The sequence below is a fragment of the Convolutriloba macropyga genome, chromosome 9 (genome assembly GCF_964194025.1).
Source record: "Convolutriloba macropyga chromosome 9, txConMacr16.3, whole genome shotgun sequence".
Taxonomy (NCBI): domain Eukaryota; kingdom Metazoa; phylum Xenacoelomorpha; order Acoela; family Convolutidae; genus Convolutriloba; species Convolutriloba macropyga.
The window spans coordinates 37,902,731-37,921,161 of record NC_134476.1 but is presented as its reverse complement, the minus strand read 5'-3'; the positions used below and the strand labels follow the sequence as shown (position 1 = coordinate 37,921,161).

Genomic DNA, 18,431 nt, shown 5'->3' with positions numbered 1-18,431 from the left:
ATTTGCAAAGTTTTGCGTTGAAAGACTTTTTGTTAAGAAATATTTGCAACCAAAAAGTAAAAGTGACACTGACTCTTTTGAAAAATATTCTGCTTTTGTGGTTGGTTTCTTGATGGTATTGAAGTTTAGCCGTTTGAGAAGGCTCTCACTTTTCAAACTCAGAATGTTGTGAGGACGCACCTGACAAAGCCTACTTGTTTACAGTATCGGTTTTAGCTGATATGTTACCTATACTTGCCCCCCATAAATTGATAACAAATTTTATTGAATAATAGAACTGATGTGTTGTCGGATGTTGAACAGAACTTAACCCTTTTTCAGCGCGAATGGTTTCAGCGCAAGTCGAGGAGTTCGAGAAATATTTAAAAATTTTTTGTTTGATAATTTGGAGGTGTTTCAGAGTTGCAACCGGATCCTCAGTTCGGCAGTCGAATTTATCCAACTCGTGTCCTCCCTTAACCTCATGGAGATCAGCCGTGACAATGTAAACGAGTTTGCAAGGACAGTCCGACAAGTGCTGAAAATTGCGTTTGAAGTTCTGGAGTTTGCTGAACAGAATTTGCCAAGTGATTATTTCATGCTGAAAGTGCACATTTCAGTTGAGATTTACAAGTTTCTCTATCAGGAGGATATTGAGAAGACTTCAGTGTTCAAGGCTCTCATGGACAAACAGATATCTCCCGAGAAATCTTGTGATCAGTACATCTATGTTAGTTTCGATCTTAATGTAGATCATTATATTGTGTTGTATATTCTCGCGTCAGATTATTTTAATTTTTATAACTCTTTTCAAAACGTGTTCGCAGCAGCCTTTACTGTAATATAACTGTATGCAATTTTCATTACAAATGTCCGAACATACTTACGTAGAAAGTTGCAACAGCCTACAAGCTCTGACATACAGATGTGGAAAGTTCTCAAATTGTGCTTTTTCATAAATACACAAAAACATGAATGCTGGGCTGCGTGGTTCAAAAGTATCAAATGTGGTGGAAAACTTTCGCGTCAGATTGGATTTGATATTTACTTACGCTTCCGTCTACTTTTAATTTAAATTACGACGCTTGAACAGTTGAAAGTACTTAAGTTATGCTAAAGTGATCTCAACAATTGATGATTCATGGACAATCTCACTATTAAGCTAAGGAACTGCGAACTAATGCAACATAAGATTAAAACACTCAATTGATAATTTCTTAATTTCGAACGTACTAATAATGTACTAATATCAGTAGTATACTAAAATTCACGTATTGTCACGGGGGGGGGGACGTCCCCCCCCCCCAGTGACGAATCGTGCGGTACTTTTTTGAGGTCGAAAAATTTTGTCTCTCAATTTTGCCGGAGGGACAAAAACTTGTAAAAATTTTCCCGATTTGTGCCGGGGAAGACAAAAACGTGTAAAATTTTCTCAAACTTGTGGGGGACGAAAACTTGTAAATTTTTTGTCAATTTTGTGCAGTGAGAAAAACTTGTGAAAATTTTGCCAAATTTGGTCGGTGGGCAAAACTTATGATATTGCCAGCAGCTTTGTGCGGGGGATAAAAACTTTATACAATTTCAAAGTTTTGTGGAATTATTGAAATACTTGCAAAAGTTTTGCAATTTCTGGGGGTCCATGCATTTTCTGCGGGTTCATAAAGTTGATTTCAAAGTTGAAAAAAATTCTTAATCCGTTTTTTAGTCAAAAAGTCTATTAATGGGTTTTTAAAAGACATAGAACTGACTTACCTTTTCTTTATTTCAATCTCTTGATAAAATGATTTATGTAATATATCGACAGAGAAATGGAGTCAAATTGTGGGGGTTTTGATTCAACATCTGGTTATAATTTGATAGTTTTATTGACCATATGTTATCCCAGATTAGTGAGTGTGGGCAGATTAGAAAACCAATAAAACTTAAGTGTCAGGGCTCCAGATTGAGAATAATTGTGTCTGGTTTTAAATTTGCAGCGTCAGAGGTGAAAAGAAAGCAACTTTGCAGAGAATAAAGAAGAAATATACGTATGAAATGGACAAAATAACTGCTCAAATTATATGAAATGTTCCAAAAATGTACTGAAAAAGTGTTTGAAATTGTGCGGTAAAGCATTTCATCCTTATGCAAAAAACTTCTACACAAAGCTATTCAGTTATGCAAAAGTTGTTTTGTATTGTGAATGACAACAAGTGTAGGCCGGTAATTTGTGTAACACAGGGTGTTTGAGGGATAATGCAAATATGAACACGTAATTTTGTGTAAAACTTGGGGAAAATGATAAAAGTTTGATGTCTGACTCAACCTTGATGCGTAATTTATGCAAAATGATAGTATAAGCATACTTCTTCACCTATATACTTAGAAAAAACTAACTTCTCTATTTTGTGAAGCAAATTATATTTTTTATTTTAATAAACAATTTTCTTGTTCTCTTTTTGTTCTCCTTTTAGTTTCATAGCACTAACAATAACTATAGCTGTATGACTACAGTGTTCGTCTATTTTTTTTTATCTAATCTGGATTTTTTTGCAGACATCTGATTGGTTGACAGCTGGTTGAAGATTAATTTTTGTCCGGGGCATCTGACAACATATGTTTTTGATTTTTGTTTACTACGTTTTGGTCTAAGCGTGTGTGACTGTTTGGCCGGGTTTTAGGAATGTTTGTGTCTGCTACATGTGCCATGTCTTTTTTTTACCATAAGCCATTCAGTGTGGTCGTCTCAGGTTCTCTGATTGATCAGTCGTGTTTAAGCTTAACTACCGTCTTGCACATATTTGGACACGTGTTGTTTCATTATCAATGACAATGTGTGGTCGCAAGTTTGCGTTTGTGCTTTGAAGAAAATAGTATGTCGTCGTCTCAAGATTAGTTTGATTTATATCATGAGATCGCTTTGTCAATGGAGTGTATAATGTTTACTGTGCATCAATGTGTACAATGTTTTCAAATTGATATCAAGTTCTCGTTTCTTTGGAGCAAAGCAAAGATTCACTGGTGGCGTCTCAAGACTGGTGCTGTCAATTATGGAAACTGCCGCTAGTTCGGGAGTTGAGGGCGTTGGCGTTGAGTCTGTTAGAAATTAGAGTTTGGCTGAGTTGTAATATCTGGACTTTCGGGGCTGGTTGGAATCCGCCAAAAAAAACTATCGATAATTTCTAGGTCTCTCCGATAGCCTTCTTGATTTTCGTATAGGGGAATCGAATTGTTATCATAGTCATAAATCCTCACATTTTTATCTATCGTCTCAGCATTGAACTCAAATTCTCTCACGTAGCCGGTAACACGATCGATTGTGTACCGTTCTCCTTTCATCAGCGCCTTTTCAAACCTGAATGATTGGTTGTAGTCAACAATTACAATTGGTAGCGCCATGTGGTTAATTGTAATCCGCTTTTTTCCCGCAACTCTTGTTTAACAATAACAGCTTTCTTTTTTTTGTAATTTTCATATGCTATTGTTCTCAAATCGGGATTGGCCTCTTCTTTAAGAATAATTGCCACCGGAGACATGTTCAAACTTTGAAGACAATGTTGCATTTAAAAAAAATTTTGTGGTAGTTTATCAAATCGTGGAAACTTTTGGTCAGATTTTTCTTTATAATCAAAACATAAAACAATTTATTCTAAAATGAAAGAAATGAGTATCAATCTATATAAACTCTTCTGTAGTAGTTTTTTCAATTTTGTGGCTGCGATTTGAAGTTTTGAAAATAATTAATTGTTTAACAATAGAGAAGAATGAGAAAAAGAAATGGAGAAAGACTGTGAAAAGAGTTTGCAAACAGTTTTAAGTTTCAGTTGTAGAGCAAATATTTGGTTTTTGTGAGCAATCAAACAGTATGCAAGATTGAAAAGAAATTATTATTTGTGTTGGATTGTTTTTCCTACCTGTTTAATAGTTGAATACTTTTGGTTTTTATCTTAGCCAACCAGAAAGCAATGAATTTTGAAATTTAACTTTATGACTAGTAAGCCGAAAGGAGATTGACTACAAACAAAATATGAATGCATTGTTCTATGTCTTATCACAACCAATTGGAAAATTCGTAGACAAACAACAGCATGCAGTTAGCATTGCGTTTATTGGTTCTTAGTGGTTAAAATTAATAAAAATTGCAACTTGATAAATTAGTCTGTCGCTATTATTAGAATGACAAAATCTTATTCCCTCCTTGTTTAAGGATCGTTCATAATAAATGGTTTAGATTGTTCAGAGAAAAACATTAAAAGTTTTGTTGGGACGCAGTTTGGTAAGTATAAAAAAGACTGGGCATGAACCAGTACAAAAAGGCTGGGCATCAACCAGTTGTCTGAATAATTTGTTTGAAAAACATTCACGAGAAATGCTTGAAAAACGTTCACTCCATTTCGACATCTTACCCTGGAAAATCAGTGAGATTGAAATGTTTCCTGGCAGCAAGTGAATACTTTAGTGAATTGGACTGCTTTGATCATGATATTGCTGTAAAGTTGCGTCCGTATGGAGGTCTGATTGGCATCGACAATTGGTCTCTGGACAAGTATCTAAAAGTATCAAAAACTTTACGTTTACACGCTATTTTACTCGACTCAGGTGGTTTTTCATACGAAATACATAACCAAGGACCTGGTTGTTCTTATATGCTTCCGTGGAGAAGCAGCAACTGTTTTAGCGGTCTCTTGTCGGGAAAAATTTGTTGCTTAAATAAAAAGTGTTTTTATCCATCAATTTTCTTTTATTGGAGTGCTGAGCAGCAAAACGGTTGTGTTAGACGTTGAAGGTTTTCGCCACAGAAGCAAAATTTATCCTTAAAGAGTTTGGTATTTGTACTGAGCACTATCTTGACTGCATTTCTTTTTTAACACCAAGTTATAGTGAGTTAACAACTTCTTTCAATTGGTTGAGTAGGAATTTGCACGGTACTGATTGGGACAGAGGTAACTTTCCCTATATTGATTTTACACAAATAATTCAAAGCGTTCGCTTCCTGAATCGGGTTGCAATATTCTGCGCCAAGAGAGCAGATAACAAAATTTGTCAGAGTTGCTTGAATGCTCTGTAAATGATCTGAATTCAATTGTGTCGTTCGATATTTGTGAACTATTGTACAAAAGATTATCAAAGTCGTTCAAAGGGCAAAAACACAGTTTCAACTAACATTGTGCAAATGAAAAAGCCATTTTCTATTTCAACTGGTTAACCAATGAGAGAGATATCGACGATAGTGGAAGCACCCATGTGACCGAGTTCAACAAATTGTGCTTTGATCATGTGGGACGGGAATCTGAGTCTTTCAATTTTCAAAGACAAAACCATAAAACCGGAAACCACTTTTTACGGAAACATCAAATTGTTGCTGACTGAGGACTAAATTCATTCATTCACTCATTTAGTATATTTTATTGAACCTTTTGTTCAGTGGAGAAAGCAGAATGTCAAAACCTTAACCCAGAGTCTGTCCTCCAAATCTCTTATTGATGTCGAAGCACCAGGTTGCTGAAGAAATAGAAAAAAACAATCCATCACTGCCAAGAGAGTTTCAACACTTGGTGAAGGAAGAAAGAGTGCGCAAAATTGTTCATTATTAAAAAATGAGTGCTTTACTGTTCATGAAAGACTTTCTAACTGAGTTCAATTGCTATGAGTTGTTTTTATGTAAACCGATATCCAATTTATACTCTTTTAACAAGTTTTTTTCGTGTTAAGATGGAGGGAGTAACAGTTGAGCAAGTTGACGCTCGTGTAGAGGAAATTAGTTTGAAAAAGAAAGTACTAGCAAATCGTCTTCGAAATTTTGTAACCAAACAATTTTGCCACGCTCAGATGTTGTTTTTGTGTGTGCAAATGTTTGTTTTATTACTGCTAATATCTTTTTGTATTGTTAAATTAACCGTGTAAAACCCAATTGTGAATAAACTTCAGTTTGAATATCCATTTTGTCAAGTTTATTTAAATATATTTTACCAAATCCTAGACTATTGATAAAATTATATCTACGAAAGATAGGGTCTTCCTGGCCGTTTTAAGGCCTTCAGGTTGTGACAAAAGAGAGTTAGTTTTCAAAACGCTGAGTGTAAACACATTTTACCGGAAATTTAACCACATGTTTTTATACCGGGAAATGCGACAAATATACATCAAAATGGAGCAAAAATTAGGAGTTTTTTTTTAAAGTATGCCAATTTAGAATTTTTAAATAACCTTGAAAACTGTCTTTTGATAATTGACGGCTCGTGCGAAGAATTTTATAGCGATAAAGAATTTGTTAAGTTGGCCACTGCAGGGCGTCTGAAAAATATTAATGTTACTTACAAAAGGCACAATCTTTATCAGCAGAGCAATTGGTCTCCTACAATAGACTTGAATACAACACACATCGTTTTGATCAAATCAGCCGCGATATTCAACAAGTCGAATTTTTAGTTAAGCAGTTAAACCTTGTTAAATGTTTATAACATTGCTATCAATTGGCAGCGAAAGAATCGTTTGGGCATTTGCTTATCGATCTTGGTCTAAAAACTTCTGATTGTTTACGATGCTGTTCAATTATTACCAAGCCCGGTCCTACAGTGTCCTATCTTCCATCTGATAAATAGAAGCAACTCCTTTAAACATTGAAAGAGAAAAATTTATTTATACTGAATCAAATGGTGCATTTGCAACCAAAACAGTTCAGGAAATGCGTATTTGTGATAGTGATGTTATACTGGTTTTATGTGAATGTCTTCACGATGTTTTACTAGGTCATTGTAGAGTGAATTCAAGATTAGAAAAATACAGACACATATTTGAAAGTGTTCGCAGAAAAAGTCATCAATGGATAAACGACGAGCGCTTTTACGATTAAAAACCGGTTTTGAACTGATCCAACTCATTATTAATTTTTGTATCCATTTGAGTTAAACTATTTCAACTGCCTGCGGAAGAATTTATTTTATTCACAAAACTCATTTTACGAAATAGTAACCATATTTCTCACAAATTCTACATGATCCCAGAGTTCAGCATACCGCTGCTCGTTTTTGAACCGTATGCGAACAAATAAAAACACAAAGACACAAAGAGTATCAAGAAATTTTAGATACAAGGGAAACAACTGATACCACTGGGTTGTCAAAAAAACATGCAAAAAAAATTGTTCGAAAAATTATCGTGCTGGCGCCAGCAAAATTTACCAGGACGGAAAAAAAGTTAACCTCAATACGGAGTTAAAAAAGGTTGTTATAGACGACAATGAAAATTCCCTTGTTGGCGGAACATCTACAGGAGTAGATGTTCCCATTTTTCTCTTTGGGATCAACAGCAATGCTAGAATTTTGATCCGGAAAAGAACTCAAAGAGTTGCCAAGCAAAAAAGAAAAAGAAAAGTGTTTCTCCAAAAAAGAATCAAGCACAAAAAAGCCTTAAATACTTAAAGGAGTCCTCATACGCCGGAAGTGGTTTCAAAACGTCAAACGAAGAAGGAACTCAGGAGAAAAACAGGGGATCATTCGACGAATGAGAAAAAACTGCTTGAATTAAAGTATACGAACGGTCCTGCAGCATTCGGAATCGTGGGAAACCTTCAAAAAAGAGGGAATTTGAAAAAAGGTAGAATGAAATTATTTCTGGAGGCCAAAAATGCCCACACAAAACATAACAAATATAGAATAAAAATTCAAACATTGAAAGTTATTGCCTACGATTTAAACGAAGTTTGGTCGCTAGACTTGGCTTATATCGATAAGTTAGCAAAAGAGAACAAAGATGTGAAATAAATGTTGGTTGCGGTTGGTGTCTCTCTCGTTATCTACGTGTCGAACCCTTGAAATCAAAGTACGCCACAACAAAAGCCGATGCATTCAAGAAAATGATAAAAAAAACAAGCGATCTAAAAAAGTGTGGGTACATTCTGGTACAGATTTTAGGGGCTCTTTCAGCACTCTGTGTCTTAAAAATGATGGTGAAGTCTATGGAAAACTTTTAGCGAGAAAAATTCGCATTTGCGGAAAGAAATATACGATCGCTCAAGAATTTGATATACAGGTATTCAGAGGACAAATTGACATACTCGTATATTAATGAATTGCAGAGCTTTGTACAAACCATTAACTTTAGAGTCAACATGGTAACGAAATTGGCACCGAATAAGGTGACCAGGAAAGATGTTCCTTACTGGTTATCATTAACTTTTAATGCGTCAGGAACACTAGATCGTCTATCAAAGTTATACGTTGGGGACTTCTGCGAATATCAAAAGCGGATCTCCCTTTTAAAGTATAGAAGCAAACTTTAACCAACGAAGTTTTCAAGATTTACGATATACCTACAACAAATCCCGCTACCCATAGTCTCCCTGTCGCCGCCCATCAGCCAGTCAAAGGAAAATTTCATGAATTAGAGTTGGTCAAATTTAGAGACAATTGTAGTGAAATAATAAAACATGAATGAATTCACGGTTCACTTAGTTTCATAAGCCTCTGAATTTTTTTCCTCAAAATACATGTTCCTCATTCAAAAGTTATTGCTGTGAAGAAATTAAGTTGGAGGCGGATTGCCGAGTTGCAATAAGTAAAATTATTTTCCCGGTAAAAGTAAATCAAGTGAACAAAAACGATTTAAAGATTTTTCATCTTAAGGCCTTAAGTTTTATGAGAAAAATAGTCTATTTGATGCTGTCTCCAGACCATACGGAGGAGGCAGACGTATCATTGGAATTGGTTCCTATGAAATCCGTGGCCATCTTTTGAGATCCATAAAAACAGATTCCGGTTAACCTCATTTTGACTATCAGCATAACGAAATCAATGGAGTTTTCTTCCTCTTTTTTGGTAAAAACGAAGGATTTTTTACGGCTATCAAAATTCTATGCATACTAGGTTTTAACGGTGTTCATGATGGGTCTGCTTATCATATTGGATACAAGATGTTAGACGCTTTTGAAAATCTGACCATGTCAACTGACGAAGAAAAAACTTTCGTCGGTGATTATCCTTTCGATTTGTCTGTAGGGAAGCAACTGATTTTTATTTATGTTAGTTATAATAATATTTGAATATCAGTTCGTAGGTGATACTAAAGCTCCTCTTATTTGAGTCATTGATTCCAAAAAAAACTGAAAACGGTAGTCCCCGCGAAATAGAGCCAACACAAGTATTGTTTTGGAATACAAAAAAGTTATTTTCCAAAAAAAATTCCAGTCATTTGAAATTCAATTGCGGACAGAAATAGGACATTTAGTTCCATTCGCCGGAACAGCAATATTTACATTGAATTTAAAATTTAAAAATTTGTTTAGATGGAAGCCTACTATCAACAGCAATCAGTTGATAGTTTCACCAACTGATTGTTTCACCATACTTTTCACCATACTTTTCAGGACACTATCGCCAGGGGGTCATTGGTTTTGGGGCTTTAGCAGCAGGTATTGGCCGGGCTGCATTGCCGATTGCAAGAAATTTTCTGTAGCCTGTAGCCAAAAAGTTTGGACGTGAATTAATTGGAAACAAGTGGGCAGATCAAAAATAATGAGAATGCGTAAATTGAAAACCAACAGTGAAAATCGAGGCATTCGTAAGAAGAAGCCTTTAACAAAAAGTCGGTCAATTTTCTTTTCTGAAGTTCAAAAGGTTTACTAATTTACTGCCAGTAGAGGCAACACACACCACACTTGATTTGTTTGAAAAACAGCCTCTGCTTATTACTTTTGACAATGCTTTTACCCAAAACGTTGAACCATCATATTCCCCGGACGGTCCAATACTTGATTTTGATGTTTTGGGTGACTTCGTAGATTTACAAAATTTTCTCCATGAAATTAAACGTAAAATCTCCCGAAACAATGACAGCTATTTAAGGACAGGCACTGACGCTGCAAATACAGACCACTTAATACTTAAGCAAAAAAGCACTACATTCTTTGTTTTCAGACGAAACTATGCGCACAAAGCGTTCATTGAAACGTAATTTTCGTCAGCAAAACTGCAAAAAACGCATGGTTAGTTTGTCAGGGATAAATTTACGAGAACGAGCCAGCTAAAATTGACGGCACCGACGGTCGCGGGGACGACGGTAGTGGTCAGAAAAGCTCTTGTTGATGACTCCCAGGAAAACTATTTTTTTGAAAGCCGGCGATTGATTTTTTAACATGTGATAAACACTTACTTAGTGGTGTTACATTTTGCTGTGTTTTGCGAGTCAAAGAAACATTACAAAGTTGAAATAAATGAAGCTAATCTGTACGTTAGAAAAGTGACAGTAGGGGATCATATTTTAACGGCAATTGAGGAAACTCTACTAAAAACACCTGCTGTTTATTGCTATACAGAAGTATTGCCACGAATTTTTTAACTACAACAGGAATAAGAAGTTGGAGCCATGAGGTTGTTCTTTCGAAAGAAACAGTACGACGTATAGTAATTGCAGCAGCAACAAATCAAGCTTACCTCGGATCTAATTGCGCTAACCTTTTTCACTACCAGAAATCTAATTTGAGCCAAATTGTATATAGAAATGGTCACACTATCGTTGGAACTCAACAAATTTTAACCTCCTCAATTACTTCAATACTCTGGAAATCTTGATTTTTCTTGACAAAGGTGGGCACGGGAGAACTTTGGACAATTATCCCGATCACTTTGTTTTAGTTTTTGACTTGACTTCAACGCAATAGGCTTCTCATGATTTCATTCAACCATAACTTTCAAATTGCTCAATTTCAGTTCAACTTAATTTTGACGGAGCATTGGCAGCCAACATAGAAATTCTATTTCTGTGTGAAAGCTCAACTTTTTATGTTAAATCAGAACAAAAGGTGATCAAAAACTCAATTATCACCTAACATACAGATGGATAGCGATGAAATACGCTATTTGTTGGAAAAATGTATTCATTTCAGATATTATTATGAAGTTTTTGCAGCAGATAATTTTCCAAAGCCAACAAGAGAAGGATTTATCATAGTTAACGCTTCACCGTTGCAACCTGTAGGAAGTCATTGGATGATTCTTTTGTTTCACGAAAACAAAGTTTTTTTGGCAGATCCGTTTGGAATCCCGATACAAAACTACCAATTTTTGTATTGCCGCCTGGTACAATTTTTTAATGAAGTAACTCAATTACTCAAACTTAAGCCAATTCACAATCAAAAATCAAAACTCTGTGGACTTTTTGCATTTATGTTGCGCATGTGATGTTTGGTTACGAATATCCTTTTATGCTGAATCTGAACGGTAATGATTTGATACGCTTTGCTAATCATATGCTCTAAATATTTTTAATTAAACTTTTTTGCTCAAAACTTTCTTCACAGACAACAAAAGAACACAATTGTTAATTAAAAGATTTCAATTCCATATTAAAATTTATCAAAACCAAACTACGCTTAACATGCAAACAACCATAGCCACTATTTAATAAATGAAGTTTTTTGGAAAGCTCGACGTACACACCACCATTATAAATACTATAAAATCTATCAATCGTACAAGTAGGCAAAAAGTCAGTTTGAGTTCGAGCAGCCTGTGTCATTATCATGTTGACATTTGATAATTTTTTCTTGGAATTTGAAACAATGAGATTATGCTGGTCGTTGTAACTGACTGCCTCTTGAAGTTTTTCTATCGCATCGCCATAATCAACTTGGTGAGAAGACACCCGAATGAGAAGTTGAAAATAAGTGAAGAGACTTGGTCTTGTATATGGTTTAGAGTTATCCTTGAAGGACTGTGGTAATTGACCAACAATAGCAATGACATCGTAGTGAAATTTTTGTATTTTGCAATGATCTTTTTTGTGTTGGCTTTATGAAATGTTTTTTGTAAGATTAGAATCAATTTGAGGCTCACTATTGCAAATAAAATATCCAGGAAGTTTTTCGAAATGTCAAAATTATTCAGGTGTAGGTTCAAACATTGCTTCAAACGTTTTCTTCTGATATTTATTTCTCTTTATCACTCTCTGAGGCTTTTTTGATTATTGAATCTGCAGCTACGACTTTGACCTCTAATTCAATTCTAAACTGCCATTAGGCTGTGACTTCTTTTTTTTCCTTTTTCCAGTGCTACTGTGCTCCTCCTCAAACTTTGAGAGAGTTATTCTTCTGATGGCATCAATTTTTGCTCCTTTTTGCTTCAATTCGTGCATAGAGAGAGTGAGTTTTTGGTTGAAACGAAATTCGTTGTCTCCGTTTTCTTTTTTGAAAAGTTTCTGTATCATCATATGTTTTCCCACAGGCAACTACATATCGTTTTTTAGAACGCGCTGTATCGTGATAAAAATCAAGGTAATCTTGAGATGACGACATACTACTTTCTTTCTAAACACAAACTCAAACTTGTGACCACACGTGGTCTTTCATAATAAAACAACAAGTGTTCAATCATGTGCAAGACTGTAATAAAGCTTAAACACGACTGACCAATCAGAGAACCTGAGACGACTACACTGAATTGCTTATGGTAATAAAAGACATGTGGGCACATGTAGTAGACACAATAATTCGTAAAACTCGGTCCTTGCGAAACAAAAATCAAAACATCTGTTGTCACATGCACCAGACAAAAATTAATCTTCAACCTACTTTCAACCAATCAGATGTGTGCAAAATATATCCAGATTAGATAAAATAATAGACGAACACTGTAGTCATACAGCTATAGTTATTGTTAGTGCTATAAAACTATTAGGAGAACAGAAACAGAGCAGGAAAATTGTTCATTAAAGTAAAGAAAAAAATAGAATTTCCTTCACAAAAAAGAGAAATTAGTTTTGTTAAGTATATGCGGGAGAAAGTCTGCTCATTCTATCGTTTTGCCTAAGTTACGCAGCAGGGTTCAGTCGGTCATCATTTTCTCACGTTAAAATTTTGTCATTTTAAATTTTCTCTAAATTTTACACTTTACACTATATTACGTGTTCACATTTGCATTATCCTTCGAACACCTTGTGTTACACAATTTACCGGCCTACACTTGATGTCATTTACAATGTAAAACAATTTTTGCTTAATGGAATTGCATTTGGTGGATGTTTTTTTGCATAAAATTGTCCAAAAATAACAATTTCTACTCTAAAAAATACACAATGTTTCCTCGGTTTTAACTCTCCCGTCCTTTAGACCTGGTAAATGAAATGCTTTACCGCACAATTTCAAACACTTTTTCAGTACTTTTTTGGAACATTTCATATAATTTGAGCAGTTATTTTGTCCAATTCATACGTATATTTCTTCTTTTTTCTCTGCAAAGTTGCTTTCTTTTGACCTCTGACGCTGCAAATTAAATACCAGATAGAATAATTCTCAATCTGGAGCCCTGACACTTAAGTTTTATTGGTTTTCTAATCTGCCCACACTCATTATTCTGGGATAACATTTGGTCAATAAAACTATCAAATTATAACCAGATGTTGGTTCAAAACCACCAAATTTTGACTCCTTTTCATTTTACTTTCGATATATTTCATAAATCATCCTATCAAGAGATTGAAATAAAGAAAAGGTAAGTCAGTTCTATGCCTTTTCAAAACCCATGAATAGTCTTTTTGACTAAAAAGGGTTTAAGATTTTTTTTAAACTTTGAAATCAACTTTATGGACCCCCTACTTTATGGACCCCCTGAAAATGCATGGACCCCCAGTGCAAAATTTTTGCAATTTTTCCATTAATTCCACAAAACTTTGAAATTTTATCAAGTTTTTATCCCCCGCAAAAAGTTTCTGGCAATATCATAAGTTTTGCCCACCGACCAAATTTGGCAAAATTTTCACAAGTTTTTCTCACTGCAAAAAATTGACAAAAAATTTACAAGTTTTTGTCCCTCTGGCCAAACTGAGAGACAACATTTTTAGAACTCAAAATTGTACCGCACGAATTATCGGGGGGTGGGGCTGGTCTCCCCGTGACAATTTGTTCATTTTAGTATGCTACTGATATTAATCAGAAATTATCAACTGAGTGTTTTAATCTTATGTTGCATTAGTTCGGGGTTCCTTAGCTTAATAGTGAGATTGTCAATGAATCATCAATTTTTGAGATTTTTTAGTACCTTGGCATAATTTAAGCACTTCCAACTGTTCAACCGTCGTAATTAAAATTAAAATAAATTAAAGTCAATACGTGCATTTTAATATACTACTAATATCTGCCAAAATTTGATCCCAAACAAAAATCTAAGTCTTAACATTCTCCTACTGAAAACCAGTGATGAATAATTTTCTTACTGCTCAGTTGAGTTTTAGTAGGAAAAAATAATAGCACATGTGGGTATAGTTCTTTTGAGAAAGAGAAGGAAATTGTAAGAAAAAAACGTTTAACAGCATGCGTTTTTTATATAGCAAGAAAATGACACCCTGTTTCGTTTCTAATTTCAATAGATTTGATTATTTGCACTCATCAGCAGTAAGCGATTTTTATTAACGTTAGATTTTAAAAATTAAGTATAAGCAGTAGCTGATAAGTTAAAAAGGCATAAAATTTACATGAATTTCTCAATAGATTTAAATTTATCAGTGAAACTTTCAAACTTTACACATAGGTTTAGACGATATGTTTTTTTCAAAGCTCAACACTTTTTGTCGGTTCTCCGATAGATTTGTCCTCGGACTAAGAAAGGGTCCCCTTGCTAGTGGTGTTTTTTCTGTATTATTCCTTGAACAAAAGTTGGCAATTTTTCAAATAAGATCAAAATTTGTTCTTCATTTTTTCCTAATAAACTTGTTGCAAGCTTGCAGTTTTCAATTTGTCGAAAAATAGCAAATAAAAAAGAAATGTCATTTTCAACTTAATTTGATTTATACTAACGCCATGTATCTCAAGGGAGACATTGATAAACTATTTTTAAATATTGAGAAACTTGAAACTCCACCTAATGTAATAATATTGAGTGAAACCTGACACGGACTGTTTTTCGTGCTACAAAGTTGAGGTCTCAACAAAAGAGGCAGAGGAAATGAAAAGCAGTTTTGATGTCCATAATGTTAACAAGCAGATCATCAAATTTATAGCAATATATAAACCGCCATTTTTTCCACCCATCAATTGGTTTTGTAATATTGAGTACTTGTTATCTAATATAGGTAGTAAATCGAAAGTTATAGTTGCGGCAGTTTTGGTGATGCCTATGAGATGCTCTAACGTGTGTTTGTTTTGTGTTCAGGTGTTTGAGCTGTTGTTCCAAGTGTGCCAGTTGTTGGTGTGTGCTGACCACTTTAAATTGGAGAACATGAACATTGTGAAGCAAAACATTCTCAGAAAGTGCATCTTGGAGGTCGATCAACCAGATGTCATGTGAGTCATTTAATGATTTTTATATACTTTTGCGGGGATCGTTTGGGAACCCGGAGATCATTTCCGGGAAAATTTTTTGGGATCATTTCCACCTTCATCTCTGCACCCAAATCTGTGTTCATCACATCCATACAACCCTTGACTGTTTTTGATTTCGTGATGTTACGCTTTAATTAAAATTTAGGGTCAAGTAAAGGTTCTTTTCCGATTATAGTTCCCCTAGAATTTAACCCTCCGTATGCTAGTGATAGTGATGGGTTCTCTAGCTTCGAGATCACTAAGATGAGATTTGTATAGGAGAGTTATATAACCCCCCGCCCTCATTGCGTTATGCGCGCCCAGTTACAGAGCATTTAAGATTACATAATAATTCATTATGTAAAAATATGGCTCGTTCTTTTGGGGTGGGGGTTCAACCCGCAAAAAGCCAGGGGCAGAAAAGTAATAAATCCGATTTATCTCAGAGTGGCCAAGCGCTTCTCTGGTATATTTGAGTGCTGGCGAGAAGCGAGTAAATTATCTGTCTATTTTCAGCAAATGCCCATATAATGGCAGTCAGCTTCATCTTTCAGTAAATTTTGTTCACAGGCAAATAAAAATAAGACAGAACTGGGGGAAAGATTCTGGAACTCTTTGACAGCTGTTTAGAGCTCCCTCTAAACCGGCGAACATTTTGTTTTTATAAGCCGGTGTGAACGAAGTAAGGGGGTAGGAAGGTTCGCAACCTTTTCCACCTCTACAGCCCCCCCCCCCCCCCCCCCCCCCCCCCTCATAAACTACTGACTTTGTGATTTTGCAGTGCTGCTGCGGATCCCGACTCCCCATTCCTCGATATCAGACACAGTCTGGCATACCTCCTTAAGACTCTGCATGACTCCATTATATGGCCCATGGTTCTCTCCAGACCAGGAAATGGGAAGTTCTTCAGTAGACCCTACCCGCTTGACCAGGTTTGAGAACAGCCTTCGTCTTGTGTATAAGTGTTTATTAGATTAAGTGTACTGCAACTCTTTCAATAACTCGCTCGCAAATTTCGCCCGCAAGAAGCTTATAAGCTGTTGAAATGAATACCCTTAGGTCCCTATTTGGGTATTTCGTGTTCAATCTGAGCTCATTGTCCTTTAACTTAGTGTTCTTCGAGTTCGGATAATTAATGCTAATTTGTTAGATACATTGAAATCTCACACACGATTTTATATATTAATAGCATTGCAAAATTTCATGACAAAAATCTCTATTTTCGATTTGTGGCTTTGCTCACTTTTTGTTCCGACCCCTCTTGAGGGGGGAGGAACTATATACTCAACTGGGTTTTTTTTTTTTTTTGTTCAGTCAATTTTGGCCGATCGATATATTCATCGTACAGAGTTGAGACTAGTATCATTAGACAGCTTGTCCAGCGTAGAATATGGAATTAAAAAGATTTTTTTGATTTTCGTTTTTGACAGGGAGATATCGATGTTTAAACTTTCGAGGAAATAGAGTGAAATCCGTTGATTTCATTCACCTTTTTTCGGAATTTTTGACTAAAATTTGCCATTTTTAATAAAATTTTTCATCAAAATATTGCTGATTTCACGTTTAAAGACAAAATACATTGTCAGCTATTTTCGTTGATTTTTTTTTGTCACAAATTCCGGCTAAAAATTTCACAAAAACAGCACGAAATAAGTTTTTTAATCAAAAACAGCACGAAATAAGTTTTTTAGTCCACTCTGATTAAATTTGCAGGAAGTGCACACCCAAACACCACTGAAAAAGTCTTTGTAGACTGAAAAAGGGGCTAATTCCACTTCAACTTCCGTTGACAGTGCTCTGTAAATAAAACTTTGCCGTTTTTTGCTAACTTTATTCGTTGATTATCAAAAACGCAGCATTTACTTTTGATTTTTTAACAAAAAACAAAATATCTATATCAATGACGTTCCAAAAATTAAATATTCATAATGGACAATCAACATTAGCAGGACTAGTTCTGTACCAATCTTGGACCGTTACAATCCATAAACATTTCGGTTTGTCATCAGTCGGTTTTTATTTTAAAAAAATCGATCTTTTTTATATTTTTTAAATAACAGAACATTTCAAATAAAAGCTCAAAAGTGATAGGTCCTATTGGATTCCTAATAAACTCAAAGTTAATTTATCTAGTTGATTGCTTGAAAGCTTATGGTCGTTTTCATTTTTAAAATATTTGATTTTTAAATAAAAAATCGCTAATTGAAATTTGCCTCCATTTTTCTCTTACTTTGGTCAACTTTTAGCTTAGTGTCAGCAATCAAAGAGTGCTCCTTCTTTCTGCTGAATTCAAATTTGGTCTTTATTGCGGTTTTACGTCTTAAGTTATGGTGTTCGGGCTTTGATACTACTAGATTTCACAAATTAATTTTAATTTTTAGGTATTTGCCAATTTTTCATGTTTTTTAATTTTGTCAAATTATCACGTTATTGTCAGTACATATATCACATTTTTCGCGTTCAAAATAACGCACAATTGATAATATTTAATCCTTAAAGATATAGATTGTGGTTCTTTACCGACAATACTTTCTCGAAGAATTTAATTGAATTTTTTAATTTTGTCTTTAACTGTCGTTTTTAATTTCCTGTACAATGACCCGGTTTGATTGGCTTTTCCTGGAAAAGTTGATGAGCCGATGTTCTGTTATTAGAAGATAGATAATGGCTTTCATGACTTTGAAAACAATTGTTTTCCAAAACGAAAAAAAAAAGCATTTCAAATTCGCAATTTTGTTCCTTTTATTGTCTGTTTGTTACCTGGAAACGTTAATTGAAGTTTAAAGATGACATTTTTTTGTCAAGTGAAGGTGCCAAAAGGGATTGGGGTCACAAAATCTAATGTTTTCAAAGAATTCGTTATGAATTTACTGGCTTCGACACGGGTTTTTCACAAAAAAAGTAAATTAATTTTCGGTTTTTGTCATATTTGACGTTCTTTTTGTAGACGTAAGACATGTTCCGGATAGTTGCAGGTCTCAAGGGCTTCTTTTCGAACAATTAACAAACCTATTCAATTTTTTCATTTTGTAATTAATGGCTCTCATGTCTTTGGAAATAAATTTTTTTCGAAAAAAAAAACAAGTATTAAATAGTTTTGCATTTTTTTCTTTTTTGTCTAATTTTTGCTTATTTTCAATATTGAGCGGGCACAAGATTCATTATTGGTGTTCGACGAACGTGC

At 34.7% G+C, this 18,431-nt stretch overlaps 1 protein-coding gene across 1 annotated transcript in view; it reads left to right on the top strand.

Moving 5' to 3' along the window:
• The window catches only part of LOC142346206 (uncharacterized), a 144,776-nt gene that overhangs the window by 19,983 nt on the left and 106,362 nt on the right, over positions 1–18,431 (top strand). The window contains exons 7-9 of the mRNA XM_075398718.1: positions 401–709; positions 15,099–15,229; positions 16,029–16,179. Of these exons, the coding sequence (XP_075254833.1) occupies positions 401–709; positions 15,099–15,229; positions 16,029–16,179 (591 nt within the window). The remainder of the gene's footprint in view (positions 1–400; positions 710–15,098; positions 15,230–16,028; positions 16,180–18,431) is intronic.